Source organism: Cheilinus undulatus, linkage group 13, assembly GCF_018320785.1.
Source record: "Cheilinus undulatus linkage group 13, ASM1832078v1, whole genome shotgun sequence".
Lineage (NCBI taxonomy): Eukaryota > Metazoa > Chordata > Actinopteri > Labriformes > Labridae > Cheilinus > Cheilinus undulatus.
Window position 1 is genome coordinate 8,391,753 of NC_054877.1, and position 18,976 is coordinate 8,410,728.

Here is an 18,976-nt window from a genome sequence, read left to right on the forward strand (position 1 = left end):
AGCACTGCTCCTAGAGGGTTCCTGGTTCGCTTCCCAGTCAGTGCCTCTCTGTGCAGTTTGCATGTCCTCCCTGTGCATGCATGGGTTCTCTCCTGATACTCCAGCTTCTTCCCACCACCAAAGACATGCTTGTTAGGTTAATTGGTGACCCAAAATTGTCTGCATGTTTGGTTGTCCGTCTCTATATGTCAGCCCTGTGATTGACTGGCGACCAGTCCAGGATGTACCCTGCCTCACACCCACTGACAGCTGGGAAAGACTCCAGCCTCCTGCAGCCCCCGACAGGATAAGCAGTGTAGAAAATAGAGAATTGCCCATAGAATAATTTTAGGAGGGGAATAGCATTTGAAAAAAGTCCTGGAGGGTGAGTGGACAAATGTTATACCTGTAACATTTATTATGAAGCTCAGTATTAGTTCAGGCAGGACACGGTAGACATTCGACTAGCTGTGCCTCCCAGTGTCCTTAGCCAATCACAGCTCTTTTCTCAACACAGCGGTGTAGTAAAATACAAAGTAGTTCTCCCTTACCCCTGCATGCTTCACCTCCTCCACCCCAGCCTCCTCCTTTATAGCTTAAAGCCTATTGCACCCTCAGATTCATGCCACTAAGGATTTATTGCTTTTGAACTAATTTTATTGTATTCAGTACGCATTCTCAGAAATGTACAGTATCTATATGGGGGATTCTAGCCATGCACTCCCTGGAAAGTGAAAGCATGCTGCTTGACTAACCCAGGGAGCATCTTTTGAGCAGAGCCTTCTCTGCCACGTAAAACTGTACATCCATTTGGCAATAAAATGGTGAAATGTATGACGAGAGTGTGCCCCTGACTGAAATCGTCATTATGTAGGTGAAACTCAAGAGCTCAGAAGAAATGAGGTCTTGTTGCAATCAAAACAGCCGTTATACTATATTACTACCTTTCTGGGCTAGTTGATTAAATGCAATTTAAATGCATGCTTTGCTGAACGTGGAAGTAGAAGTCTGGGAACTTCTTCAAAATTAACATTACATTTATGATGTGTTTAAAGTCTGGTCAGTGAAATGACTATTAGGCAGAGGTAATGGAAAAGCCATCTTAATGTGTTCAAATGAAGCTTTAGCAAAAGAAAAATTGGGTTCTTGATGATAAAAGTGTATAAATACAGTTGTTTGGAGGTGAAATTTGTTTTCTTGGCAATTAACTTTAGTTGCATGTGTTTTTTTAAGCAACTGGATAAATGTTGAGACTATTGGCCTTTTATTTGCTTGACTTTTGTACTGTTTAGCTTATTCATGGGCTTGATAATGTTTTTTTTTTCAGTATATCAATGTCTACATTAATTTACACATTGAACACATAGACACTTGTTGCATTGCCCCTATAGGATTTATTCTGCTCTGTCGACGAGGGAAGTAAAAGCACATTGGTGACAGAAAAAGGATGATTTTTGAGCTCCTTTTATCAGGTTACGCTGCCACCTGTAGGGGGATGCAGTGCACTACAAAACTAAGTAGACTGACCAACCACTAAATCAGCTGCTATGTCAAAGCATAAAATATGTTAGGCATTATTCCTCATAGATAGTCATGCAGGCAGCTGAGACTGTGAGTAAGGCATTCCTAATTTAAACTGAAGTAGTGTTTCTTTTCCCACTTTCACATAAATCAGATGATTCTCTGAGACAGCTCAAAGATGCTTCTGCAGACATTTTATTTTATCTCTGTACCGTGTCAGTGAATCAGTGCGGCTGTCAGAGTGTAGCTCCCATGCAGGCCCGCTCAGCCTTACTCAGCCCGTCACAGGAGTTTGACTCTGCAGCAGGAAGCTTTCAGAGCCCGCTGTCTGTCATGGTGGTGTGAAGCTGCTCCTAAACTTCTTCTCAGAGCTCCTCAGAGCTGAGTAAAGATCCCCGTCTCTCATCTCGTCCTTGCGACTGCAGTCATTAACGGCGCTCTGCCGCTGCTGTCCTTTCCCACCAGTGTTTGCATATCGCACAGCAAATTATCTGTCAGAATTGCATCGTCGGCACTCTCTTTATTGAATCTCTGCTGGCAAATTGGTTGTTAGGAATCCTCAGAGGGGGTATCAGCACCAGGGGAGCCCAGCGGGGCCGCGCCTCTGCTGGGCCCAGGGATATAAAGTGGATTAATGGAGAGAGAGAGAGAGAGATGGTACAGGTGGGCTATTCTCATCATTTCTGACTCATGACCTTTAGGAACAAATGAAAACATCTGTCCAAAGCTGGATTAAAGAGCATATATACAAATCAAATCAATGAAAACGAACAATCAGACTTAAACCAGCGGCCTTTCAGTTCCCAAACCAAGTGTATACAGGGTGAGCTACTGCCACTCGAATATTTGAACATCTGGGCTTATTCCCTTTAGAATCAGCAGCTACTTAACATCCTGAGAGCTGAGCCGTTTGGAATGCATTTCTAGTTTCTCCCACTTGGTATGAGTAGGACCTGATAGGTTTAAAAGCTCAGCTTTGTCTTTGAACAGCAATTAAATTTGGCCAAATAAATATGGCCAGTATCAACACAGATTCTCTAATTTTTATATTAAAGTTTAAACATTCTAATACCCCCCCCCAAAAAAAAAAAAAAATTTATATATATATATATATATATATATATATATATATATATATATATATATATATATCCATATCCATTCATAATATCCCCAAAATCTCAAAGCAATTCCCCCTACAATTTAGGGCTGAACAATTTTGGAAAATAATCTAATTGCGATTTTTTTTTTACCTAATATTGCGATTACGAATTAATATGCGATTATTATTTCTTACATTTCTAATCTCATGCATTTCCAGCAAAAACAAGCAATAATGAATTCCATAATATAGCCAACGCAATATTAGGTAAAACTAGGGCTGGACAATTTTGAAAAACTATCTAATTGTGATGTTCTCAACTCATTTTGCAAATTGAATATAAACTGTTGTATTAAAGGGAGCGATGATTTTAATGCAATCCTCATATTTAGCAAGAAAATTATACAAACATGAATAAAATAGGATTGTTTTTACACCATTCTAAACATATGCCACTAACATGATTGCATATTATGTAATTGTATACGTAATTATGTAATGCATAATGTCTCTGCTGCTGCTGCTGCAAAAAAAAAAAAACACTGGTATTTTGTTACAAATTTCAGGTTGAAGTAATATTACACCTTCTGCGATTAGAAAATTGCTCATTTGCGATTAATTACCCAGCCATACTAAAATTTCAAAGCAAATTCCCAAAGCATACTTTGAAAATGACAGAAAATTCCCCCAAACCTCCTAACAAAATCCCATAAATTTCCCCAAAAAATCAAGAATTTTCATAGGACATCTTCTCTCCCCAACGGCAATCAAATTTCCCAAATCAACAAATATACCTCCCAAGTTTCCTTGAAAATACCCACAAATTTCAAGGCAAAACCCCCCTAAAAATATAGATAAAATTCCCCCCAAAAAACCCTGCAAATACATATCCCAAATTTTCATGAAATTTTCATGGCTGATAAATCTCCCCAAAATAAAAATAAAGAATCCCCATAATAAAAAATCCACAGCAAAAACTTCCAATGAAACCCTCCAAAAGACACAATATTTCCCCAAATTTCCAAAAATTCCTGAAATTTTGATAGTAAATTCTCACATCGTTTCATGTAAATCACTTAAACCTCAATAAACATTGCGGACATTTATTTCAAATATTATAATAGTAGAAATTATTACTGTGTTGTAGGAAAGCCAGAATGTAATGTTCTCACATGCAGGGATGCATTAACAAGAGAAAATGAAAACAGAATCTCTAAAAATCTGCCACCTGTGTTTTTTCACGAAGTACAAAGTTATGGTTGGACACAGCAAGGCCAAAGACCCTCTCTCTGTTGATTTCAGACTAACCAAATAAAGTCCTTCCATCCTTTTCTCAACACTGTATCTGCAGCTCAGTGAGTTTCAGACCACCGGAGCCTCTGTTCTGTGGATTTCACTGTTACCCACTGTAATGTTTAACCTTTTCTAAGTGCTGATCTACTTCCCACTGACTGTCTCTCCACTGTAAATCTCCCACTTTGGTTAAAAGCTCCATTACTCCACATGGAGAGTGAAACCATCTGCCCGTGCAGCCTGTTTAACTTCACAGAAAGAAAATGGATTGTTAAAAGCATTTTCACCACACCCGTCTTTCTCTCCGTATCTCTCAGAAACACTTGTTTTCCAATCACAACACTGATTGGATTGCACGCTTCATTTACGGGGCCGGCGGCAGGTAGCGGAGTGTTTCATTAGAAACTTCCTACAGCTTCTGACTTTATATCGCTGTCACAACAGAGTGGAGGTCACCTCAGCTGATGTCCGTTTACATAACCATTCCTCCTGAAACCAAATAAAACCACAGTAGGGGATCAATGATTTTTGACATTTTTTCATTTTATATGTCCAAGACAACTTTAACCCTGCTACAGTGGTTTAGATGGAGATAAAATTCATTTTTGATCAAGCTTGCTTACCAAAGAAGCAAATGTATATTAATACGCTGCTGAAAATAGTTCCCATTAATGCCTGGTGTCTTTTTATGAGCTGAATTTTCAGTAATAAGAGCAAGCAGATGTTTAAGGAAACTTTTCAGGGCCAAATCATTAAGAATCAATTGCAGTTGCTAATTAGTCCAAAATTATACATAATTTGCTCCATCTGTCTCTGGTCTCAAGGTCTATTTCACAGATCTTCAATATATTGAAACACAAAAGACAAAAAAGTTGTCCTCTTCCATCTTTAATGTTCTTATTTTGTGTCTGAATGTGGAAAAAAGCTCTTTACACCTTTACTATTCAAAACTTATGCTGGTAAAGCTAATTACTGTCCGATAAAGATAACTGAAGCCCTGCATTGGACCCTTTTCTTAATCCCACTCCTGCTTGCTCCCACTAGATTTCTCACCATAACCACCCGTCCCACAGCATGTGCCGTCCACCCCAGCCTGCACGTGCAAAAGGAGTGTGTCAATTCCCGCCCACATCCTGCACAGATTCTGAAAACCCATGTTTAATCCTCAAAACAACGGATGGTGCATTAAGTTAAAGGAATGATAATATTAATGTGTCAGTTCCTTGACAAATTGTCATTGAATGACGGAAACCCTAAGAAAACAACCACATACGTACTTGTCATGGTGCCACTCATGGAAAAAAAGCAGTTTTAAGTCTTAAACTGACTCATTTACATGTCCTTTTTTTAAGTTTAACAGAGATGGAATTGTCCTCTGATCTATGGAAAGTTTGTGCAAACAGGAGGCTAATCTTTACTGTTGACACCGGGCCTTTACTGTCCTCATCATTAGAAAACAAATGCAATACGGGCACTTTGCATGGAAAGAGGTGTTTTTTTTCCCTAAATAACTGCATAATGACTCAGCATCTCTGTGTGTCATTGTATATTTATGGTGAATGCCTACAACATAATAAGAGGAGCTTTAAAGCTGTGCCTTTTGACTTTTTTACAGAGTTTTAGCATGCACACTTTATCATGGAGCTTTATCAAAACATCACTCTGCTTGGCTGCACAGAGACAGGCTCATATGTGAGCTGCCACCAGAAAACCTGCAACAAGTCAGCCTGGCACAAGTCCCATGTACAAAGAACAACTTTTTTCTTAAAAAGCTCCTTTTGATAACAATTGTGAGGGGCTGGGTTTATGGTAAGTCATGCAAATGGCCGGTTTTTGTTTCTGTCCCACACCTGGCTCTCCAGGAAGGTGACAATCCTTCAGACACTTTGAGGCTTTATATCCTGTACAGCGCTTTTCTAGTCATCCGACTACTTTAAAGCACTTTAACATCGTAGGTCACACCTATCCTTTCACAACATTCATTCCTCATTCACACAATGATGGCAGAGTTTTCCATGGAGGTTTAGTATTAGCTAACTTCATACATTTACACGCCCCTGACGAAGCAGTGGGAGAAAGCTGAGGTTAAACGTCTGACCTCAGGATCTGGGGATCAAACCCACAACCTTTGTGCAGGATGGTTGACTCTACCTACTGAGTCACAGTCATAAGATGCAGATATACCGCCCAACCCTACCTCATAGTCCTATTGTTGCTTTAATGCATGTGTTCTCTACAAAGATTAGCATCTCTTTCCCTGTTGCAGCTCTTCTCGTTCAGGATTTGAGAATCAGCCCCAGTATCGGCATGCCAGTTAGTTGCACATCAAGCTGTGCTTGTGTGCTTTAACTTCCTCATCAAAATAATGGCCCTTGTGCTTGGACCTGATTAGACAGGAGTGCGTAAAATGCATAAAAACAGCCTCTAATGACGTAGTCTTTGTTGTTCTAACACCGTGATCAGTGGCTGCCTCTATGGGTAAAAGTCATTTCAGGGCTCTTACTGAGAGGATCACGTTCTCAGATCCAGTGCACTAACTTCTCTGGTCAGCTGTATGAACTGGGAGAGCATTATTATAAAGTTATTACTTACTTCCACTGCTGTGAAGTCACAGTTGTTAGGAGAGTGTATAGTCTGCAGCATACAGTTGCAAGAAAAAGTATGTGAACCCTTTGGGATTTCTTGGATTTCTGCATAAATAGGTCATAAAATGTGTTCTGATCTTCATCTAAGTCACAACAATAGACAAACACAGTCTACCACACAAAAAATATGTTTCCATGTTTTTATTGAACAAAACATGTAAACATTCACAGCACAGGGGGGAAAAAGTATGTGAACCCCTAGGCTAATAACTTGTTGACCCTCCTTTGGCAGCAATAACCTCAACCAAACGTTTCCTGTAGTTGCAGATCAGACCTGTACAACGGTCAGGAGGAATTTTGGACCATTCTTCTTTACAAAACTGTTTCAGTTCGGCAATATTCTTGGCCTGTCTGGTGTGAATCGCTCTCTTGAGGTCATACCACAGCATCTCAATCGGGTTGAGGTCAGGACTCTGACTGGGCCACTCCAGAAGGCGTATTTTCTTCTGTTGAAGCCATTCTGTTGTTGATTTACTTCTATGCTTTGGGTCGTTGTCCTGTTGTATCACCCATCCTCTGTTGAGCTTCAGTTGGTGGACAGATGGTCTTAAGTTTTCCTGCAAAATGTCTTGATAAACTTGGGAATTCATTTTTCCATCAATGACAACAATCCATCCAGGCCCTGAGGCAGCAAAGCAGCCCCAAACCATGATGGCCCCTCCACCATATTTCACAGTTGGGATGAGGTTTTGATGTTGGTGTGCTGTGCCTTTTTTCTCCACACATAGTGTTGTGTGTTCCTTCCAAACAGCTAAATTTTGGTTTCATCTATGGACAGAATATTTTGCTTGTAGTGCTGTGGAACATCCAGGTGCTCTTTTGTAAACTTCAAACGTGCAGCAATGTTTTTTTGGACTGCAGTGGCTTCCTCCGTGGTGTCCTCCCATGAACTCCATTCTTGTTTAATGTTTGACTTATTGTAGATTTGTCAACACAAATGTTAGCATGTGCCAGAGATTTCCGTAAGTCTTTAGCTGACACTCTAGGAGTCTTCTTCACTTCATTGAGCATTCTGCGCTGTGCTCTTGCAGTCATCTTTACAGGACGACCACGCCTAGGGAGAGTAGCAACAGTGCTGAACTTTCTCCATTTGTAGACAGTCTGTCTTACCGTGGACACATGAACATCAAGGCTTTTAGAAATACTTTCAAATACTTTCAGCTTCAGGCAAGTCAACAATTCTTGATCGTAGGTCTTCAGAGAGCTCTTTTGTGCCAGGCATGGTTAACATCAGGCAATGCTTCTTGAGAAGAGCAAACTCAAAATCACATTGATTAGACTCCAGGTTGGCTGACTCCTGGCTCCAGTTAGCTCTTGGAGAAGTCTTTAGCCTAGGGGTTCACATACTTTTCCCACTCTGCACTGTGAATGTTTACATGTTTTGTTCAATAAAAACATGAAATATTATTTTTTGTGCAGTATTAGTTTAAGCAGACTGTGTTTGTCTATTGTTGTGACTTAGATGAAGATCAGAACACATTTGATGACCAATTTATGCAGAAATCCAAGAAATCCCAAAGGGTTCACATACTTTTTCTTGCAACTGTATGTTGTGAGCATTTATTTTTGTTCCAAGAAGTTTTGCATGGTGTAAAATGTTCTATTCCACCAGATCAACTTGTCCCGCTTCAGTCTTTTGGGCTTTTTCAATCCCAACAAATAACTGAGATGCCAGTTTGTACAGGATTCGTATTTCCTGTGGACCTCTGTGTGCAGAAATGTGATGGGCATTTTTTTGTTTCAGGGATTATAAATCACAAACGTCTAAGATCAATCAAGTGGAAACATTTTGGATCAAATCCTTGTGAATGTCACCTTTAGTCATTGATGAGTCTCCTGCTGTGTTTTTAACTGACAACCTTTGATTTCCCACCTGCTCTTCCTGATGTTTCCAGACTTTGCATGTCAATATCTCTGTGTTTGTGTGTTACTGAACAAACATGAAGCTGAGCGTGTGTCAGATCAGTATCTGCTGAATCGAATCGGGTTAACATTGATCTTCCTGGCTCACTCCTGAATCATCTCTGTCCTCTGGATAACTTTGAGGAGAAACGATTCAATTTAGGGGCCCAGGAAGAGATGTTAGAGCGTGATGTGTGGCCACTTTTAAGTGTCGACAAAAACACACAACAACCTCCACGGATGTCAATCAAGAGGCGTGTCCGCTCTCAGCTATCACTTCCTTCTGGTGAATTATGTAAAACTCTGCAGGCTGTTTGGCTGTAAAATATTCATGCTGTTTTGGTTGAGCAGCACTTCAGAAACTTCTCCGAGATGTCAGCGCTGCCTAATGGAAACACAACAGGCCATGAATGATTCAGGGGGGAGACACAGGTTTTAAGGAGGCTGAAGACCAGAGCAACAATTGTTTTTCTTTTTTTATGGGATTTTTGGGCTCAAGTACACATTTTAGTTGGATATGTATTAAAAACTCTTCCTTTCTTCCTTCATTAAACATTAATTATATGCATACTCAAGACGACCTGAAGGATTGGAGTGGTAAATCCTAAACTTAAATGCACAGTATGATTGAGTGATATTATTATGGTGTCATGGGGTATTTAAGAATAACCACGGCATTGCCTTGCATACAAGCTGTGAAGGAACCTTGACTAAAGGAACAAACAGCATCTTATCTGACTCAAGAATGTAAGTTAGGGTCTCCGGTCCTGACCTTACAGCTTGGCCCAGGGTCTTGAAGTTACTTAACCATCAGAATGTCTGTGTAGATACAGAAATATTAGAAATCTCAGAAATATTTAAAATTTCGATAACACTTAGTCCACATTGCACCTGAGCCCCATTTCTGTCCCTGCAGATGGTAAGTCCACGGGGGGGTGACTCCATCTTCTTTCTATCACTACCACAATACGGTAGCTGAATCACTTCCAACATCCCTGTAATAAACGATAAATGTTCTAATAGCATTTTTAGACCCGGTAAAGACACATTTTCCCAAAGACTTTGATAAAACATACGTGAAGGCACACTCTCTACTCAGGAGTGTGCTATGCCTGCCTGTAAGTGCTTGGCTTTAACTGCTTTAAGTATGATAGGATTTTAAATATTATAGCAGCAATAGCATATACACTGGGGTAATCAGGGGAGGGTGTAATGGTGTTTAAAAAAATGGATAACTCTGCCACCAGTAGCTCTGAATGGAAACAACAATAAACGATGACATCAAGGGTAATGGGGGATGGTGGGATGTGAATCTGTTGTGAATATTCGAGGTAATGTTGTTGGGCATATTGACATCAGCATTCATACATTCCAGGACAAACCTGTTTCCCATCTCCTGAATCCCTCTGAAGGCCGTAACAGCTTCCAGAGCGTGTTTTTCTGTCGTCTGATCTGAAAAAAAAAGAACAGAATAACCATTTTCCACAGAGCTGATGGAGGAGAATATTGGACACGCAGCGTTGGTTGAGTGTTAATCTGCGCTGTGTCTGTGTGGCTCCTCAGCTGGTTGAGTTTATTTAAAGCGGTTCCACGTCATATATCATATCCGGGTGGTTAACGGCACACTATCTGGAATACAACCAGGGTGTGCTCCAGCGTGCAGGGGGATTTATAGAGACGTTTGTACGTGTGTATCCAATTAATTTAAACTGTGAAAAGCCTAAATTTAGATGTGAGGGTATGACAGGGGCTGCAGTGGATCATCCAGATTTTTAACATGAAGACTTAAGCTGTGTGGAAGTGAATATTTTCAGATTTTAGAGGCAGAGAAGAAGAAATAGATTAATCAACTATGTACATCTTCCTCTAAAGGTGATTTTAGAAGCTGCAACGATCTGAGTTAAAGTAAATGTCTTCATCTGTATAATTATGACTCTGCACTGGTGGTGCATACGTATAAACACCCATCTGGCCATTCATGTGATCGTGATATCTCAGGAATGCATGGACAGATTCTCTTTAAACTTGCACAAATGCCCACCCTGACTCAAGGATGGACTTTTGAGATTCTGAATGTCACAGGGCAAATGTAAAGGCCATCTGGCCTCATGTTCATCCCTTGCTTGGGAATGCAATATCTCTTGAATTCTTCAAGGACTATTTGTCTTTTTTGTATTATTTTATTTGTATTTTGTAACCTACCACCTACCAGTGTAATGTTGCAAAGCAGATGGATAGGCCGGTTTCTGTGTTTCTCACTGGCGAATCCATCTTGCAAAGCTCCCGTCTGAACCATTTGGGCTCGGTTAGAAAGTGACAGTTTATTTTTTTCAACGGCTCGGCCCTTTCCCAGGTTTTCCAGATCGATGTATGAAACATATCCATCGGGCGTGCTAAGTTACTACGAATGCCCATCACAACTGAAAAAATGATCATGTTTGAACCTGTTTAGAAAGAGATGATCATGATTCGAGACAAATAAAACATTTTATTGGCTTTATTTGTGAAGACAGTAAGTAAAGGCATGATTTTATACACCTCTACTCTCTCAAGAGCAGGCCTTAAGAAAATAATCAGCATGTCTTGTTTCAAACATACTGTGTTGCTTCAACCATTTTTGTTGACCGCTAGCCAAATCAAATCACAGAAGCTTTAACTTCAGAGTCAGTCTTTTTCTGTCTTTTCAAGCTAAGGACGTCTTAAAGTCAGTGCTTCTCAAATGGTGTGGCAAGACCAATGGTGTGCCTTGAGGCAAGTCAAAGTGTGCTTTGGGAATTTACACAACCATGTCTGATTATTAAGACTATACGATTACCATTATGATGATGAATATTCTCTTAGAAAAGTTAAGATTTTATGTGGAATTTTGTGTTTTTTCTCACTTTTATTACACATGCATGTGTTTTTGGTAATCTGGTGCAAAAATGACTATAAACAGGTAGAAAAAGGGGTTAGATTTGCAACAGCAGATTGCTTTAATCAACAAATGCAAATCAGGCTGGTATAGCTGAAATGTAGGCAGCAAAAATGTACTTTTTAGCATGTATTTATGTGATTTATTTCTTCCCAAATGTTGGAGTGAGGCATGCCTAGGTATGTGTTGTAAATTTTGACAACCGTGCATCATACTACAACTTTAAATCAGGTAAAATTATGATTTTGCATGGATGTGAAGATGTTCCTTAAGATTTTGGCTTCATAGAAAATAAAAATATCACTGCTTTAGGTGACTCAGGATCTGCAAGAACCTGACTTTATCTTTAGAATAGAGGTTAACGATGCTATGAACGATTGAACTGATACTTGATAGATGCATGCAACATAGAAAATGCATCCTACCGGCAACCCAAGGATGAAGTCCTAGAGGTACAAGGTCAAAGGTCAAGATCATGTGCATCTCTTACTTATGAGCATGACATCTCTTTGGGGATTTTCCAAAAATTTGTCATAGTACTCCTGATGGAGAACCACATTTAAAGGAGCTATTGTTCCTTTTTTATTCCCTTGTGGAGGCTGAATGCTTTGAGTGTGTCATTAAGGTCCGCATGCTGCATTTTGTCCTCCAGTTTTGTCTTCTTGTGTAGTTTCAAAGATAATAAGTAATGCATTTTGATGAAGAGATCGATGAAGGAGCTGGACCTGGACACTGGACCTCCGATGTAATGGAGATGGCTGGGGTGGAGGAGTGTTGTAGCGGACTGAAAAAACAGACTGGTTGCAGAGGAGAGGACACCAGATTTTAAAGTATGGCAGCAGCAAGAAGGAGCGAGAGAGGTTGCAGAATGTGATTGGCTCAGAGCTGAAGTGAGTTGACGCCCATATCAGCAGATTACCAGAGCAGGAAAAGAGAGACATGTGAACGAGTGATTATTAATGAATGAAAGGATGAATGGAAGTGGAACAGTCTTCCTGACTGAACCTACTCTTAGCTTTATGTGCTTTATTTTACAGATTTATGGAGACTTTGAGGACAGTTTTGCATAATATTTGTCTGAAATCTTCAAGATCCCCAACTTGTGAAACCATCTCTACAACTGAATGGGGATTAGAGTCATTACATTTTAAACTTTCAAACCATATTAGTAAAAGTCAAAAGACACTGATATCTGTTTTTAAACAAAAACAACCAAAACAGTAGTCTTAGGCACCATTTATTGGGATTATAATTAGTTTTAGTTAGCAAAAATTGCAAGAAAATTCCTGCAAATTGTGTAAATATCTTATCATAGACACTGATTTATGCAATTAAGACAGTTTACTAAAGTTTGCTTACCACTTGAATGGATTCAGAGCTCACCTGCTTATCAGTATAATTAAATCTGTCTTTCTTTAAAGGTAATGGCACTTTTTAATACCATTGATCAATTAAATAAGAACAATATCGGAAAGTATCAAAGTATCAAGCATTTTGACAACCAAAAAGTGATAAATGGTTTCTGCCCATTTATTCTATGACAGATTTATTACTTTCTGAATCTGATGCCCTGGTCCTCGTCCTCCGGGGGTGTGAACACGGTTAATAAAGGATAATGATGTTTAATATAAAGTCTAACAGTGATTAATGAGGGACTCCATCAGCTGTGTTGATGCACACTGATTCTAATCTCTTCTTAAATGAGTAAAGATCTTAAAAACGTGTTCAAACCCCCAAAGTATCTGTTTGACTGAACAAGTGTAATGACTTCTAAGTGATTCATGAGTGTGTGATTAATTTAGCTGCTTGTTTCAACACTTTTGACTCTGGTTTATGCACGCTGAGCCAGATGATGTCATGGTTTCTTCACCACTTAGACGCCTTGAGATTGTTGTTGTTGTTGTGCTGCAGCTGCTGGGCAAAAGAAACGGTGCACGAGTAGCTCCCTCTAGTGGTAATAGCAACAGATTGCCTTATTAATAGCAGTGGAGTTTGCTCTGTATGTTGTGTATGAGAACATTGGGTGCTGCTTTATGATCCTAACAGTGTGTTTTGTGTCTGCAGGTTCCTGATCGTTCTGGGATGTTTGATTCTGGCCATTCTGACAACATTTAAGGAACATGAGAAAGTGTCTGCACACTGGCTGGTCATCCTGGTGAGATTACTGCAATTTATATATTCCATTTTGAGCATTTTTGCTGACTTTTATCACAGTCTGATGCAGGTATTTTCTCTTTATGTGTGCTTTTAGGAGAGTCTGGTCAATTTAGTCCTGGGCATTTTGTATTTTTGCATCTAAATGATAAGTTACAGAATTGATAGGTGGTTCACCTCCTTGTGGACCCATTGCGACACAGATTTCTGAAATGATTCAATCATAACCAAGTGTTTTTGATGAAAAATGTTTAGTTTGGACCCTAAATGGAAGAAAACTTGAATGAACAAAGACAAAAAACCAAAACAAACATGTTTGAAATGTGCATCGTTTTAAGTGCACATTTTATTTTACTCTATTTTCCACAGAAAGCATGGAAATTCTGTCATTTCTCTAGGAATTTCCTCATTATCTTTGAGCTAAACAATTTTATCATGAGGGGTAGGATATAATTAAGTCAGTTTTGGGGCGCAGGTGGCCTAGTGGTGTAAGGCGCACCCTGTGCGTGGTCTGTCCGGGTTTGAGTCCAGCCTGTGGAACTTTCCGGCGTCTCTCCCCAGCTCTCTAATCCCTGTTTCCGACTCTGTCCACTGTCCTCCTCTGTGGACTGTACGTCCACACACTTCTAAAGACTTTTACCACGGCATCATTTGAGACCCACTGGAAAGAGCTTTAGGCTACTTTTGGGTCCCGATCCACTAGTTGAAAACCACTAAAATAGATTTCACACACCAATTTATCAAAAAACAATTAGTCATTGAAAAGTGTTTATTTCAACCCCTGACGGGCTGAGATTTTTATTCTAAGTGTCTGATAACATCACAGATATGAGCCCTGCAGAGACAGAGATTATTGTTTCATAGGATTAATTTTAATGCAGAAACTCACTCCTTTTCATATCAGCAGAGTCCTTTAACAAAAAGAATGAAAACTCTGCTTTTCACAAAAGGTTTTGTGATCTAACACTGCAACTATTTAACAATGAGTACTTGTTTTTGTCTGACTTTGGTGTCCCAGATGAGTAGTTCAAATGCCAAATAATATTTTGTTATAATACAAAATGACTAAGACTTTAGATAAAATTATTCTGGGAGAATTGTTTTAACAAAAACAAATAATTTATAAATGGATGGTTTCATGTACTTATTCAAACTTTTTAAATCAGGAAACTTAGTAGAGATTACAAATCTCTTTTTTTAACCACGACAAACAGGAGGACAGAGTCCCCGCTATATGTACCCAACAAAAGTGGAGCCCCCCAGGACCCAAGAGAGAAGAAAAAGGGAAACACTGCCATCAAAAATCAACATGGATTTAGAATTTCCTCACTGATTAAACCCTAAAAAGGCTCAAGAACTTTGCCCCCCCCCCCCATGAGGTCCCAGACCCCAGGTTGGGAACTAATGTTTTAAAGGATAGTGATAGTACATTGAGAAACATTAGTTGACTGGATAAGCCAATTATTGTCAAAATTAAGCAACGATTATAAGAAGTGTAAATTAAGTAGAATATCTGCAACCAGATGTGGCTGCTGAGTCTGCAGAATGCTTGGTCTGGGTGGATGCTGAGCTTTACAATAAGGCCTCATCAACAAAAATAAGATTTAGCATTAGATAAGGTTTGATCGGTGTTATTGATATATTGAATTAAACTGAAATGGCCCCAGAACAGGCTCCTGAGGAACACCTGTTGTTGTTAAGAGAGTCAGAGGTGTAACCTAAGTTTCAGTAAAAGTATCTGAACTCTGATATTAACTTTTTTTTCCCTCTCATCCTGGTGCTTTTGTGTTTTTCCCCATGCAGGAAACCTTTGCCATCTTCATCTTTGGAGCTGAGTTTGCACTGAGAGTCTGGGCTGCAGGATGCTGCTGTCGCTACAAAGGATGGAGGGGGAGGCTGAAGTTTGCCCGGAAACCGCTCTGTATTCTGGGTAAAAAAAAACACACTGTAAAAGCAACAAACAAATGAAACAGTAACACTTCACTTCCATGTAGCTTTTAGAGTGTTTCACACTAAATGGTAGTTTACCTGGTTGGTGTGGATGATGGGGGAACCCCTTTAGTTTTTGGTTATATGAATCAACTTCCTGTTGTTTTTTTAAATTCTTATTGACATTGTTGCATCTCTTGTGACAATATTCATGAGTGGTGTATTTCATGAAGACAGTCAAATTATGATACATTACATTTTGACGCTCAGTTTTCCATTATCAGAATAAGATCTCTGACTGTTTTGGTGCTTTTTGGTGATGGTCTAGCTTCAGTTTCATACTATATGGTGTACCTTAATCAATATATTTACAGGAGGGTATCTCTTGCTTTCTTGTGGATGTGGATTATGTAGGATAAAAACAAGAAAAATATACTCTGGTGGATATAAACATACATGGGCGGCTCACCCAAGCATCATATACATGGGAAACACCGCTTTAATTGAGGAAATCAATTAATGCACCTCCTGCTCATGACCTACCTTGGTGATCCACTGATCCACTGATTGAGATCAACTGCAGACTTGGACTTCCACATGAGGCGATGGGTTCACTGAGCAAGACAGGGTGGCGTTCCTGGGATCCTAGCATGCACACACAAGTCAGAGTCTTTCAGTCCTTGGTCCTTCTGGTCTTCTGTACTCTTGTGAGGCCTGGACATTGACTGATGGCCTCCTTTATGACAACTTCTCTTTGGTGCATCTTTTGGTATCAATGGCTGGACAGTGTGTCAAATGCTGACGTGCTCAGGAGAGCGGGAATGTGAAGGGTCAGCTGCTTCATACAAGAAGGGCAGCTGCGTTTTTTACAAGCACCTGGTGTGCTTTCCCAGAGCTGATCCAGCTCATACTGGGTGCCCAGGACCTGGCTGGTCCAGATGCTGAGGGCAACTGCATGTGGAGTTAACTTATGAAATAAAAATAACTGTAATCATCTCCAGAATTCACGGCCTGATTTATTTCAATGAAGACTTCTACTTTGAACATATGTTTGCCAGTGTATCTGCTTGAAACATCCAAAACAAGCTGTTTGCAATTATGACAAACTGAATCACAGGCAACAGCAACATCAGACGGCTTGATTCAAGCTGCAGCTGCTCAGCTTTTAGCTTTTTTGCTGCAACAGTCTCATTGCATTGTGAATCTTTGGTCTGAACTGAGCTGAAGAGTCCTACCTTTGTTTAAGTGTTTTCAGTCATTCAGGGTCAAAACTGCAATTTTCCCCACTTTAACAAAACCCTGCAATCTGTGAGAATTTCTGTTGCTGAGGAACCTGCACCAAGTAATCAAACTAGGATAAAAGTCAAGTCAAGTCAAACTTTATTTCTGTAGCACATTTCATACACAAGGCAACACAATGTGCTTCACAATCATAGGCAAGTTAAAAAAAACAACATGAAGGTACAGACGAAAAAAGAAGGCAGAAAGTCAAATAAGTATAACACACCCATCACACATTCGCCACACAGATAAAACCTTTTTATGAATGTTTAGTCTACTTTAAAACACTTAAACGTTGATTGTGAAGCAGTTCTAGACTTCAATCAGAAGCCCTTGGTATTGGGACCTATGATGTCTTAATGTCAGTTTGTACTGGAAAATCTGAGATGTTAATGGATAAAAACTATGATGCAAATTAGTGCTTTAATTTTAGCCATTAAGGACTGTTTCAGTTTGCCAGTCGCGTATTTTACTGATGTCAAACTCTACATTTTGTTTAATTTAAACCCCTAGACCAGGGGTGTCAAACTCAAGGCCTGGGGGCCTTGGCCCATCAGTGTGAGGTCTGCAGATTTCCTCAAGTATAAAAATGTAAACGTATCCCTGATGATTTAAGATATCCTTGTTAAGTCATAAAATCTGAAAAAGTAAGGAGTAAAAATATTTAGATAAGAAGTCAGGAATGTGGGAAAAGAAATTAATTTATGTTTTAATTTCACATTTTTAATTTCACATCTCACAATTAGCACTCAAACTTAGGATTTTGTCTTTTTATTTCATACTTTGAGCATTTCAACTCATATTTTTGACTTCTCATCTAATATTTTGAGGTTTTCGCTTTATAATTCTAAATTTTAAGTCATATTTTGATCTTTTTGACCAATTATTTTGTATTTTATCTCATATTTTAACTCCAGACTTTGACTTCATAATCCCATAGTTTGACCTTTTAGACTCACAATGAAAATTTGAATCATATTTTAACTTCTATTTTTATGATTACAATTTTTATTTCATATTTTGACTTTTTAAACTTTCTAACATATTTGCCTTTAAAAAAACATTATTTCTTAATTTCAATTTTATGTTTTGACTTTTTTGAACTAATACATTAACTTTTCTCAGACTGTGAGTGTTTAAACTTATCTTTTTAGGTTTTAATGTCAAAATCATTTATCATCAGTGCTAAGTTTTTTTCATATTTAATTACAGGTGAAATGAGGTTGACAGTTTATGGTTAAAAAGAGGACTCTGTTAGGCCCTAAGGTTAGACCTGAATCCAGAATCCGGCCCCTGCTGTGATTGAGTTTGACACCCCTGCCCTAGACTCTTGCTGCATAGACATGAATGAATGTGGAACCTTTGCTGCCCTCTAAAGGCAGTACTAGTAATTACAACAACAAGAGAGGCACAATAAGAGGCAGTTCGAGGAGAAAACTTCAGTCAGAGATCAGAGTTGTACAACTAATCCGGATCAGACGTGCAAGAAATCTTTAATGATAGAATATATAACATGAAGTCCTTTTATGAGCCATAAATCCCATGAGCAGACCCATAAAGATTTCATGTACTGTCATGTGTCAGCACCTCAGGCCCCATACAAAACCTCCAGAAAGAAAGACCTGGACTGAGGTAAAGTGTTTGATCTATTTGTAACTCTGACACTGACTTTTTCTAGAACACCCCCTCCTAATGTGAATGACTAATCTTATTAACAGTTTTCACAAAGTCCTCAATGTTCACTCAGTTCTAACTCCTCGTCTCTTCAAACTGCGTTCATTATTTCACAGAGAAGCTTTAATCACTGTGCCGGGTCAGCCTCATTAATTAAAAGCCTCACATAGAGAATGCTTGATGAAGATTTCTGCTTCGTGTCTCCTCTCTCAGACATCTTCGTGCTGATTGCCTCGGTGCCGGTGGTAGCGGTCCGTAACCAGGGTAATGTGTTGGCCACGTCCCTGCGCAGCTTGCGCTTCCTGCAGATCCTGCGCATGCTGCGTATGGACCGGAGAGGAGGAACCTGGAAGCTGCTGGGGTCCGCTATCTACGCTCACAGTAAGGTAAGAGTGGACCGGACTTAGTGTGACACTATAGTTACTGAGATCACCACTGCAGAAACTTCAAAATAAAGACATAGCATAAACAAATACATCAAAAAATCAAACTAAAGTTCTCTAATATGATAGTATGGCAGTTGAAGTTTACTATTAAGCAAAGAGATTTTTGCAGGAACGTGTTTTTTTATGCTTTTATGCA

The 18,976-nt window shown here is 39.4% G+C and overlaps 1 protein-coding gene across 1 annotated transcript in view; it reads left to right on the forward strand.

Moving 5' to 3' along the window:
• Positions 1–18,976, forward strand: part of kcnq3 (potassium voltage-gated channel, KQT-like subfamily, member 3) — a 140,904-nt gene that overhangs the window by 101,820 nt on the left and 20,108 nt on the right. The window contains exons 2-4 of the mRNA XM_041803828.1: positions 13,421–13,511; positions 15,314–15,440; positions 18,608–18,780. Of these exons, the coding sequence (XP_041659762.1) occupies positions 13,421–13,511; positions 15,314–15,440; positions 18,608–18,780 (391 nt within the window). The remainder of the gene's footprint in view (positions 1–13,420; positions 13,512–15,313; positions 15,441–18,607; positions 18,781–18,976) is intronic.